The sequence below is a fragment of the Sylvia atricapilla genome, chromosome 3 (assembly GCF_009819655.1).
Source record: "Sylvia atricapilla isolate bSylAtr1 chromosome 3, bSylAtr1.pri, whole genome shotgun sequence".
NCBI classification, from domain to species: Eukaryota; Metazoa; Chordata; class Aves; order Passeriformes; family Sylviidae; genus Sylvia; species Sylvia atricapilla.
The window spans coordinates 94,875,088-94,887,120 of NC_089142.1; the positions used below are offsets into that span (position 1 = coordinate 94,875,088).

A 12,033-nucleotide genomic window follows, 5' to 3' on the forward strand; every position below is an offset into this window, starting at 1 on the left:
GTTTGGGCAGGCACAGAGTGTTGGGTTAATATGCAGCAAAAAAGGCCAAATCAACAGCAGAAAACAGCAGGGCTGGGCAGTGGCTGCCAGGCTGCTGCAAGCAGCAGCCACAAGCAGGTGGGAGACGCTGCCTCCAGCAAGGGGGAGGGAGTCAGGGTCCCCTTGGCAGTGAGGCTGGGTGTTGGAAAGGTCCCAGTTCAAGAGCTGCTCTTGTGAGCAGTAGCTCACCCACAGGAAGGAGAAAAGCAGTGCAGGACAGAATTCCAGGGTGGCAGCAAATTCACCCCTCAGCAGCAGCAAACCTGACCATTCCCCTCCAGCCCCAAGAGCGAGAGAGAGTGAGAAGCTGAGCCCAGCCCCTCAGTCCTCAGCCAAAATCTCACAGTATCTCTCCACTTCCCAAGAGAAGCCACTTGCTCAGAGACAGAAGTTAAGTGCACCCTTTCCTTGGCTACTTGGCTCTCTTAAGTATCTCTTGTTCTCATCACTTAGGCAACAAATTGGAGAAAATTCCCTAAGAGAAAAAACAAAGGGGGAGTGGGGGGAGGAGGAGAAATCCCAATGTCCAAAATGTGTCCATTGCCCTGGCCTGTGCCATATAGCTCCCTGTACTCTCTTTGCACCCTTCAAGGGATGCAAAGTCTCTGGTTCCAGGCTCCCACCAGCCAGAGCTCAGTCTGCAGCTGGCACTGCAGCTGCACACTCAGCTCCCTGCCCCAAATGGATTCCTCAGCAGCTGCCTGCTCCAGACACTGCACAGCCTCATCCTGCAAGAAGAGGGGCCTAAAGAAAGCAGCAGAGAGCCTTCTTACAAGGGCAGGTCCTCCAAGGACAAGGGGCAATGGCTTTACAGCGACAGAGGGTAGCTTCATATGAGTTATTGGGAAGCAATTCTTGACTATAAGGCTGCAGAGGTGTTGACATGGGTTGCCCAGAGCAGCTGTGGATGCCAGTTTTTCATGTAGGCAGGGTCAGCACAGGAGACACAGACACCAACTTCAGGAATAAATGTAATTCACTCTAATTCAAAGCTGTGAAGAATTGCAAAAGGATAAGCTAAGCAATGCATCTACTCATTACTCTAAAAGACTGCCTACACTGATGAAGAAAGACACATCACAAGTTACCCTAATCCTTGACCACCATCCAGGTCTGCCCATCAAGTCACAGTGAAGGACTGGAGAACCACTCCCAGCAACTGGGAAATCCTGCAGATTCCTTCCCCGACAGGCAACGAGGTTGCTGACTGCACTGTGAGAGGGCCTCATCTTTATACTGGTGAATAAACAAGTTACTATAATTTCTAGGGCAGGATCATCTGGTTTCATTCTCCTCTCAGGGTACTCCCAATGCCTTGGAGGGCTCCAGGAAGAGCCAAGGGAAATGTCTGTGATCCTACACATCCAAAAGAAGGCCAGATGTGGTTTTCTTTGGTTCCTAAATAGGGAAAGGTAAATCCATATGGTCTCCAGTGTATGGATATAGATAACACTTGGTTAGATGGTTCATGCAGAGGCCAACTTTTGGTCAAGAACTGTTGTTCCTGCCTCAGTCAGGGTCTGTTGATCAGGACTTAATACTGCAATGCCCCATCCCTCAAAAGTGTTCAAGGACAGCTTCTGAGCCAGGCTGTGCACACTGTGTACAACTGGGTCAAGTGCAAGCCATCCCTCCCTGCCGATGGTACTGTGTTGGAACTATGTGATCTTCACGGACCCTTCCAACCCAAACCATTCTGTGCCTCCTTGATTCAATGCAGCTCTTTTTGACAGAGGCCCCCTTGACACAGGCCCCCACAGTGCCCCGAACACAGAACCCACCCCTCTGTGACATCAGCCCCGGGGACGAGGGCACCACGGGCAGCGCGGCTGCTGCGGGCACTGCGGCTGTGACTGTGCTGCTGCACAGAGCCCTCAGTGCTGGCAGCTGACACGTGCCTCTGGCAGCCATGAATTGGCTCGGCCTCCTTGTCCTGCTGACCGTGGCCGGGCTGGTGCTCGGGACAAGGGACAACTGTGGGTAAGTGGCCCCAGGCCCTGGGAGGGAGCCACGGCAACACTTGGGGCCTTCCCTGGAGGGGGCCCACCTGTCCCCCATGGCCAGGCCACAGCTTCCCACCCGCCATGGGGAAGCCTCAGTTCCTTGGACAGACACACATCCCATGGGCTTCCCTGGCCTGCTGTGTGTGCAAGCCCTTGTGGGGAGGGCAGAGGGCTGAGCTTCAGCCTGAGCCACAGCAGGCCACACAGCAACATGGAAATGACTTTCTGCTTGCAGAGGGACATGCGGCCTCCAGGCCGTGCCAATTGTCTACCGCTCCATGGCTAATTCCTATGGCAACCTGGATTATGGCATGACACGCATCGTTGGTGGAACAGCTGCCAAGCCAGGGGCCTGGCCCTGGATCGTCAGCATCCAGGATTTCTTGGAATCAGGGACGGGGAATATATGTGGAGGATCTCTCATCAGCACGCAGTGGGTCCTCACAGCAGCCCACTGCATCGACATGGTCGGGTAAGGAGCAGCAGGGAATTGAGATATTCCTGCCACACCAGCAGGTGCCTTGTCAGCAGCACCACCTGTGACTCCCATCCCCTTTCCTCTCAGGCAGCCCAGATCCCACACTGCTCACAAGAAGCCTGAGCTTGTGCCAAGGCTTCCTAGCAGCTTCCAGCTTGACATTTCCCCAGGCTAATGTGTGTGAGGGCACTCACACCTGCCAGAGCACTGCTCCCTCTCTGCCCTGCCAAGCAGAGGACTGGTAATGGCTGGGCTGCTGTGGCACACGGTTCTGCTCCCTCTCAGCCCTCTCCCCATCTACATTCTAGGTTAATTGGCATGCTGAGGGTTGTGATTGGGGCCACCCAGTTGACTCGGCCAGGCCCTGGCGCACAAACACGCCGTGTCAAGCGGGTGGTGATGCACCAGTCCTTCAATCCTGATGACTTGAGCTATGATATTGCCTTGATGGAACTGGACTATCCTGTCCAGTGCAGCCCCTCCATCCAGCTGGCCTGTGTTCCCAACGCCACACTGACAGTGTCAGAGCTGCAGAACTGCTGGGTCGCTGGCTGGGGTGCCACCACTGCAAGAGGTGAGTTCCCAAAAGCAACTCCTGAGCCATCTCAGGACACTGGGGAGAGGGGTTGGGCTTCTCCACAGAGCAGAGGCCAATGTCAGGCTGCAGGATGTACCCCTGTGCAGAGGTGGGCCTGACCTACTCTCTAAAGGCAGGCAGCAGGGACACAGTGCCCCGGTGCCTCTGCAGAAGGAAAGCCAAACCCTAGGGAAGGGCATGCCCCACAAGACAGCCTAGGGAGGAGAACTGGGAAGGACCTGCTGGCAGCGCATTCCTTTCGCTGCTCACAGCTCTAGGTTACGATGCAAGTGATCGCCTGCAGCAGGCCAAGGTCCAGCTCATCGATCTCCAGCTCTGCAACAGCAGTGACTGGTATGCAGGGAAAATCCAGTCCTACAACTTGTGTGCTGGTTACCCACAGGGCAACATCGACACCTGCATGGTATGTACATGCCACGAGCCTCTCAGCCCCCAGCAGCACCAGCAGCCCTGGCAGCACCACCCCAACACAGCCCAGGGCCTGCTTTGCCCGGCCACTCAGTCACCCTCCCAGCCCCAGCTCCCTCCAACTGCTGAGGGGGCTTCCCACACACTCCCCATCCACTCCTGCTTGCCCAGTGCCCCCCTTGTGACAGAAAGCCCAGCCAGTGCTCTTGGCAATGCAGAGATCCAGGTGCCAAACATCCATCCTCTGCACATCCAGGAGCCTTGTGCAGAGAGGACAGAGAGAGCCCTACCCTACAGGACCCCAAGCCATTCAGAGCCAAGCCTCTGGAGGCTCCAGGCTCTGAGCAGAGCCTTCCTCTGCCTGGAATCCAGCTCAGGCAGGGGCTGTGAGAGGGGAGCAGACAGATAGCCCCATTGCTGGGGGCAACAACACCCTAATTCTCTCTGCTCTATTGCAGGGTGACAGCGGTGGTCCTCTCATGTGCAAGGACAACGCTGCTGAGTACTGGTGGGTTGTTGGAGTGGCCAGCTGGGGAGAAGGCTGCGCCAGACCAAAGCATCCTGGAGTCTTCATCTCCACTCAGCACTTCTATGACTGGATTGACTACAACATGCGTGCACACCGTGCAGCTGAAAGTGCTTCCTGAGGAGCAGGACAGGCAGAGTCCAGGGCAGGCTGCAGTGCACAACCACTTTTTCCTGTTGGGCCAGTGCCTGCTGATACAAAGGCAGGCTCAGAGTAAAAATCCTGCTTTGTCCTGACCACACTTCTCTCCTGTGTGCACACAAACACTTGAGTTGATTTAGTTGCTGAAATAAAGTTATCTTTGTTCACGGGGAACCATCTTTTCACTGTAATTCCAACTCCTGGGCAAAGCAACAAGTGCCACATTCGGCACCTGCAGAATGAGCCTGAGGCACAAAGGGACAGAGTGGCTCCAGAGAGCTCCAAAGTGCCTGGTCAGAGAGGACAGTGCTCTGAGCCACCATGGGCTTCAGGAACCTGGTACATCAAGCCTAGGAAGGGGATAGGACAAAAGCAAACACTTTGGGGACACTGCTCAAATGTCCATGGGCTGATGATTTAGGGCCTGGTGTCAGCCTGGGCCAAGGGAACAGATCCAGAAATGTTCCAGGCATTCCAGGGAAACTCCTGGCTCCTGACTGGACTGCCAGTGCCCTAAGGCAGAGCCAGAGATCACAGGTAGTAAAGGGGGATTGATGTGCCAGGTGGTCACACTTCACAGATACTCAAAGGAAGAACTGGGGGCATTCTGGGGAGAGGAACCTGGCAGAAACAGTAGGAGAGCACACCAGGAAGGCCATGGAAGGCCAAGGTGAGTGGGCCAACAGCAGCTGCTGCTCTAAAGGCAGTTCATAGGCAGGGCCAACCTGGGAGCCAGGGGGAAAAGATCCCTGGGCTTGGCTCCATATTTGGGAGGAGACAAGGGCAGAGACAGGGAGGAATCAAGGAAGATGAGAGGGCTGTACAAGTCTGGCCAATGGAGAGAAGGAGCAGTCAAAGATCCAGCTGCACAGACACAAACTGCAGGTTGCTGTGCTTCTTTGTCTGAGTGCTGCACATAATCACCACAGCATGGGGAAGAACCTTCTTGTCTCGACTCAGTAATTAAGAAAGCAGCTACAAACTGTGGAAATTTGCCCCAACATTTATACTCTTTTCAATCAAACTTTGATGTTGGGGCGTGCGGGGGGCAGGCAATGGTAGAGGATCCTGGAATGCCATGGGGAAGACTTGTTGAAGGCAGCCGCTGTCTTTTCCAGCTGAAGGCAATGAACATTGACTTTCTTCATCTAACAGAATGCTTTCAAAAGCCTTGGGCTAGGTGTCACTCCATCTGCTTCTGGATACTCTCCTTGGCTTCAAGGGATGCCTTAAAGAACCTAGAAATAAAACAACACACTTTGGATATAATATTAGTATAGGCAGTAATAAAATGGCTGATCTTTATTAGAGGCCTCCAGAGGCAGATATGGAAAATGCCCACAGAATTCCTCACCTCCATGGGATGAATACAGTTTTATTGGTTTAGCAAATTAGCTTATTTGACAAAAATCACCAATTAGAACCACAACTGCTGAAGTGAATCCTCCCTTGGTTCAACAGTCTCTAAATGCTATCCCCCACCCTGCCCCCAGATGGAAACTAAACTTTGTTTATGAAAATGTGTCTCAAAGAGCTGTTTCCAGCCTTGGTTCCCAAGAAGAACCAAGATAGGATTAAGGGCCTTTTACCCTCCAGGGCTTAGAGCTCTGAAATATGTTTTGTCATTCTGCTTAGGAAAAAGGTTGGGAAAAGTACTGGGAAAACTAGCCACAGATACAACAACAGGCTACAGAGCTACAAATATATGTGCAAAGAACACAGAGAATATATAAAAGAAAAAAGGCAAAAATCAATCTGGCATCACCAGGCCAATGGAGTCCTATCTCAGGGCACACTTCCCTTTGTGTTATTCAAGATGAAGGGGTGCTGAGAACAACCACCCCACATCTGTACTGGCCCCTGCCAGCCCAGCATAAGCTTCTTCAAATACTTACTAAAGTGAATTTCAGCGGCTGCCTGCTCACTAAAGACACTGAGTCCAAGAGTGTCACTCAGGGCTGGGAATAGCCATTACCCTGGCTAGTCAGCAGACAAGCTTAGAGCTGCCCAGTCATCCTGGCGCAACCTTATTGTGCTGTCTTGGCAAACTTCTGCTGCCCACAAGGATTTTTCCCAGTTCTGTACAACCTTGACCATGGACATCTCCTCACCTAAACCAGGGATATTTCCTGTCACATCAGACACCTGGAGGCATGTGAAACTCCTTTTTGCATACCAAGAAGGGACTTCCACCCCCTTCTGTGTGTGCTCTAGCACCCATTTGGTGGCATGAGGGACACAAGGCTCTCTCTGTGCCTGTCTCCAAAACCCTTCAAGCAGAGACTCGAGCCCCTCCACGTCACAACTTATGGGGGCCTCCACAACTCCTCTGTGGCCACCTTGCACTGATCATGCTGCGCACGCCTTCCCCACCCACTACCCATGGCTTCACCAACTCTGCAGCAAATGCCACAGCAATAGAGAGGCTCAATTCCATGCTTATCATTCACACAGACTCTGCACATGGAATTATAACACTCCTCATCTATCTCCTTCCTGCTCTGAAAATCCAAGCAGTTGGATATTTGGAGGAGGGAGTCTCCAGAGCTACTTCTAAACAGTCCCATCTGAGCTGCCAGAGTGCTGAGGATTCTCCTCTCTGTGACCATTCCAGAGGCACAGGTGGCTCCAGCAAACTGACAGGTGCCCTCTTTCATTCCTTAGACATGCCACTCCGTGACCATTCCCCTCCAGCCCCAAGAGCGAGAGAGAGTGAGGAGCTGAGCCCAGCCCCTCAGTCCTCAGCCAAAATCTCACAGTATCTCTCCACTTCCCAAGAGAAGCCACTTGCTCAGAGACAGAAGTTAAGTGCACCCTTTCCTTGGCTACTTGGCTCTCTTAAGTATCTCTTGTTCTCATCACTTAGGCAACAAATTGGAGAAAATTCCCTAAGAGAAAAAACAAAGGGGGAGTGGGGGGAGGAGGAGAAATCCCAATGTCCAAAATGTGTCCATTGCCCTGGCCTGTGCCATAGCTCCCTGTACTCTCTTTGCACCCTTCAAGGGATGCAAAGTCTCTGGTTCCAGGCTCCCACCAGCCAGAGCTCAGTCTGCAGCTGGCACTGCAGCTGCACACTCAGCTCCCTGCCCCAAATGGATTCCTCAGCAGCTGCCTGCTCCAGACACTGCACAGCCTCATCCTGCAAGAAGAGGGGCCTAAAGAAAGCAGCAGAGAGCCTTCTTACAAGGGCAGGTCCTCCAAGGACAAGGGGCAATGGCTTTACAGCGACAGAGGGTAGCTTCATATGAGTTATTGGGAAGCAATTCTTGACTATAAGGCTGCAGAGGTGTTGACATGGGTTGCCCAGAGCAGCTGTGGATGCCAGTTTTTCATGTAGGCAGGGTCAGCACAGGAGACACAGACACCAACTTCAGGAATAAATGTAATTCACTCTAATTCAAAGCTGTGAAGAATTGCAAAAGGATAAGCTAAGCAATGCATCTACTCATTACTCTAAAAGACTGCCTACAGTGATGAAGAAAGACACATCACAAGTTACCCTAATCCTTGACCACCATCCAGGTCTGCCCATCAAGTCACAGTGAAGGACTGGAGAACCACTCCCAGCAACTGGGTAATCCTGCAGATTCCTTCCCCGACAGGCAACGAGGTTGCTGACTGCACTGTGAGAGGGCCCCATCTTTATACTGGTGAATAAACAAGTTACTATAATTTCTAGGGCAGGATCATCTGGTTTCATTCTCCACTCGGGGTACTCCCAATGCCTTGGAGGACTCCAGGAGGAACCAAGGGAAATGTCTGTGATCCTACACCCAAAAAGAAGGCACAATATGGCCTTCTCTGGTTTCTAAATAGGGAAAGGCAAATCCATGTTTTGCCAGTGTTCAGATATAGATAAAATTTGATTGGACAGTTCATGCAGAGGCCAACTTTTGCTCAAGAGCTGTTGTTCCTGCCTCACTCAGAGCCTGTTAATCAGGACAAAATACTGCAATGCCCCATCCCTCAAAAGTGTTCAAGGACAGCTTCTGAGCCAGGCTCTGAGCAAAGTTCTCCAGTACAAGCTATCCGTCTGTGTCCATGCCAGGGGATATTATCAGAGCTATGTGATTTCCATGGTCCTCTTCACCCCACCCCATTCCATGGCTCATGGATTCAGTGTTTCCCCTCCCCCAGTGGGCCCCAGTTGCACAGGCCCCCACAGTGCCCTGAACATGGAACCCACCCCTCTGTGACATCAGCCCCGGGGACGAGGGCACCACGGGCAGCGCGGCTGCTGCGGGCACTGCGGCTGTGACTGTGCTGCTGCACGGAGCCCTCAGTGCTGGCAGCTGACACGTGCCTCTGGCAGCCATGAATTGGCTCGGCCTCCTTGTCCTGCTGACCGTGGCCGGGCTGGTGCTCGGGACATGGGACAACTGTGGGTAAGTGGCCCCAGGCCCTGGGAGGGAGCCATGGCAACACTTGGGGCCTTCCCTGGAGGGGGCCCACCTGTCCCCCATGGCCGGGCCACAGCTTCCCACCCGCCATGGGGAAGCCTCGGTTCCTTGGACAGACACACATCCCATGGGCTTCCCTGGCCTGCTGTGTGTGCAAGCCCTTGTGGGGAGGGCAGAGGGCTGAGCTTCGGCCTGAGCCACAGCAGGCCACGCAGCACCATGGAAATGACTTTCTGCTTGCAGAGGGACGTGTGGCCTCCGAGCTGTGGTGTCTGACTATGGCCTCACGACTTACTACTACGGCAACATGGCTTATGATGACAGCATGACACGCGTCGTGGGTGGCACAGGTGCCCTGCCAGGGGCCTGGCCCTGGATCGTCAGCATCCAGCATCCCTGGGTGCCAGATCAGGGACACTGGTGTGGAGGGTCTCTTATCAGCACTTACTGGATCCTCACAGCAGCCCACTGCTTCGAGAAGTTTGAGTAAGGAGGACCAGGGAATGGGGACATTCTCGCTACACCAGCAGGTGCCCTGTCAGCAGCACCACCTGCTACTCCTATCCCCTTTCTGCTCACACAGCCCAGATGCCACACTGCTTACAAGAAGCCTGAGCTTGTGCCAAGGTTTCCTAGCAGCTTCATCTTGATGTTCCCCCAGGCTAATGTGTGTGAGAGCACTCACACCTGCCAGAGCACTGCTCCCTCTCTGCCTTTCCAGGCAGAGGTGTGGCAACTGCTGGGCTGCTGTGGCATATGGCTCTGCTCCCTCTCAGCCCTCTCTCCGCCTTCTTTACAGTAACATCAGCATGCTGTATGTTGTGATTGGGGCCACCCAATTGACTCAGCCGGGCCATGGGGCACAAATGCGCAGTGTCAAGCAGGTGGTGATGCACCAGTACTACAATCCTTCTGACATGAGTTACGATATTGCCCTGCTGGAGTTGGATCATCCTGTCCAGTGCAGCCCCTACATCCAGCTGGCCTGTGTTCCTGACGCCACACTGACAGTGTCACAGCTACAAAACTGCTGGGTCGCTGGCTGGGGTGCCACCACTGCAAGAGGTGAGTTCCCAAGAGCAACTCCTGAACCATCTCAGCACACTGGGGATAGGGTTTGGGCTTTCCCACAGTAGAGGCCAAAGTTGGAATCAGGCTGCAGGATGTACCCCTGTGCAGAGTGGACCTGGCCTGCTCCCCAAAGGCAGGGAGCAAGGGACACGGTGCCTCAGTGCCTCTGCAGAAGAAAAGCCAAACCCTAGGGAAGACAATACCTTTCTGAAGTCAAGGGAGGATAATGGGCAAGTTGTGCTCAGGACTTACTCCTTTTTCTGCTCACAGCTCAAGATTCAACTGATCACCTGCAGGAGGCCAAAGTCCAGCTCATTGATCTCCAGCTCTGCAACAGCAGTGGCTGGTATGCAGGGGACATCCACACCCACAACTTGTGTGCTGGTTACCCACAGGGCAACATTGACACCTGCCAGGTATGAACGTGCCATCACCCTCTCAGTCCCCAGCAGCACCAGCAGCCCTGGCAGCACCACCCCAACACAGCCCAGGGCCTGCTTTGCCCGGCCACTCAGTCACCCTCCCAGCCCCAGCTCCCTCCAACTGCTGAGGGGGCTTCCCACACACTCCCCATCCACTCCTGCTTGCCCAGTGCCCCCCTTGTGACAGAAAGCCCAGCCAGTGCTCTTGGCAATGCAGAGATCCAGGTGCCAAACATCCATCCTCTGCACATCCAGGAGCCTTGTGCAGAGAGGACAGAGAGAGCCCTACCCTACAGGACCCCAAGCCATTCAGAGCCAAGCCTCTGGAGGCTCCAGGCTCTGAGCAGAGCCTTCCTCTGCCTGGAATCCAGCTCAGGCAGGGGCTGTGAGAGAGGAGGAGACAGCCCCATTGCTGGCAGGGGCCACCAACAGCACCCTCATCCTCTCTGCTCTATTGCAGGGCGACAGCGGTGGTCCTCTCATGTGCCAGGACAACAAAGCTGACTACTGGTGGGTTGTTGGAGTGACCAGCTGGGGAAGAGGTTGTGCCAGAGCAAGGCAACCAGGAGTCTACACCTCCACTCAGCACTTCTATGACTGGATCCTGGCCCACACAGGCACAAACACAGTTGGAAGGGGTTCTCCGACATCACAATCCTGGAGTCATTTTATGACTGCCAACCTACCCACTCTTAGGCCATTGCCAACACGACCCCCCACTCTTAAGCCATGGCCACCACGACCCCCTACTTTTAAGCCATTGCCAACAGCATTTCCCACTCTTAAGCCATGGCCACCGCAACCCCCTACTTATAAGCCATTGCCAACAGCACCTCCCACTCCTAAGCCATGGCCACCACGACCCCCTACTTATAAGCCATTGCCAACAGCACCTCCCACTCCTAAGCCATGGCCGCCACGACCCCCTACTTATAAGCCATTGCCAACAGCACCTCCCACTCCTAAGCCATGGCCACCACGACCCCCTACTTATAAGCCATTGCCAACAGCACCTCCCACTCCTAAGCCATGGCCGCCACGACCCCCTACTTATAAGCCATTGCCAACAGCACTTCCCACTCATAAGCCATTGCCAACACCAATCCCCTCTCAAAAGCCTTTGCCAACAGTGGCCCCCACTCCTAAGCCAACACCACTGGGTGAGGTTAGCTCCTGCCCATTTCCACTCAACAAGCTGATAGACTTCTTTAGTAAGGTGAAGAAGCTCCTTCAAGAGGTCCTTGGACAAAATACAGCTTGAGCAGAAGGACAGACAGGCTCCAGAGTACACTGCAGTGCACCACAACTTTTTCCTGCTGGGGCAATGCCTGCTGATCCAAAGGCAGCCTCAGTGTCAAAAACTTGCTCTGTCCTGCCCATGCTCCTCTCCTGTGTGCAGGCAAACACTGCAGTTGACTAAGTTGTTGAAATAAAATTATCTGTGCTCAAAGTGAATCAGCTTTTTGGTGCAACTCCATCTCCTGGGGCAAGACCCATTGGGCACACAGGGACAGAGTGGATCCGAAGTCCTCCAAAGTGCCTGGTCAGAGAGGACAGTGCTCTGAGCCACCATGGACTTCAGGAATCTGGTGCATTAAGTGTAGGAAGAGGATAGGAAAATATATTTGTTAAGGCTACACTATTTGTTGAAAACTCCTAGGAGACATTACTGCCTTGCTATACTCAAGATAAATTCCTCATGTAGTAACCATATGTGGTTACTTTGAGTAAGAGTGTTGCTTTTTTACAACACTGACACTGCTTATGTCATTTCCCTCTCTCCTCAGTGACAAAATAGGCATTGTGCTTTGCAGTGCAGATACCAGTGCTATTACTTGTGGTTTTACATTTATCTGGTCCCATTTTCAGATCTCACTGATACCCAAAATGTGCTTTGTTCTCTAAAACTCCTAATAAAAGAGGAAAAGATAAGGGGGGGAGTTGAAA

The 12,033-nt window shown here is 53.4% G+C and overlaps 2 protein-coding genes across 2 annotated transcripts; both read left to right on the top strand.

Moving 5' to 3' along the window:
* The first annotated feature begins 1,948 nt into the window (after positions 1-1,948).
* LOC136358561 (acrosin-like) lies at positions 1,949-4,173 on the top strand. Its single transcript, XM_066314438.1, has 5 exons — positions 1,949-2,019; positions 2,278-2,514; positions 2,829-3,094; positions 3,376-3,521; positions 3,985-4,173. The coding sequence occupies exons 1-5, from the start codon at positions 1,949-1,951 to the stop codon at positions 4,171-4,173; spliced, it is 909 nt and encodes a 302-aa protein (XP_066170535.1).
* Positions 4,174-8,507: 4,334 nt separating this feature from the next.
* LOC136358482 (acrosin-like) lies at positions 8,508-11,347 on the top strand. The gene is made up of 6 exons (XM_066314373.1): positions 8,508-8,578; positions 8,837-9,079; positions 9,393-9,658; positions 9,935-10,080; positions 10,547-10,939; positions 11,228-11,347. Exons 1-6 carry the CDS (start codon positions 8,508-8,510, stop codon positions 11,345-11,347), a joined length of 1,239 nt encoding a protein of 412 aa, XP_066170470.1.
* Positions 11,348-12,033: the final 686 nt, after the last annotated feature.

Excerpts from the sequence above, each read along its gene's own strand:
- LOC136358482 (XM_066314373.1), top strand. The coding sequence starts at position 8,508 with ATGAATTGGCTCGGCCTCCTTGTCCTGCTGACCGTGGCCGGGCTGGTG. Across the intron at positions 8,579-8,836 it reads GGGACATGGGACAACTGTGG|AGGGACGTGTGGCCTCCGAG; the intron begins GTAAGTGGCCCC and ends TTCTGCTTGCAG. Across the intron at positions 9,659-9,934 it reads GGGTGCCACCACTGCAAGAG|CTCAAGATTCAACTGATCAC; the intron begins GTGAGTTCCCAA and ends TTCTGCTCACAG.
- LOC136358561 (XM_066314438.1), top strand. The coding sequence starts at position 1,949 with ATGAATTGGCTCGGCCTCCTTGTCCTGCTGACCGTGGCCGGGCTGGTG. Across the intron at positions 2,515-2,828 it reads CACTGCATCGACATGGTCGG|GTTAATTGGCATGCTGAGGG; the intron begins GTAAGGAGCAGC and ends TCTACATTCTAG. Across the intron at positions 3,522-3,984 it reads GCAACATCGACACCTGCATG|GGTGACAGCGGTGGTCCTCT; the intron begins GTATGTACATGC and ends GCTCTATTGCAG.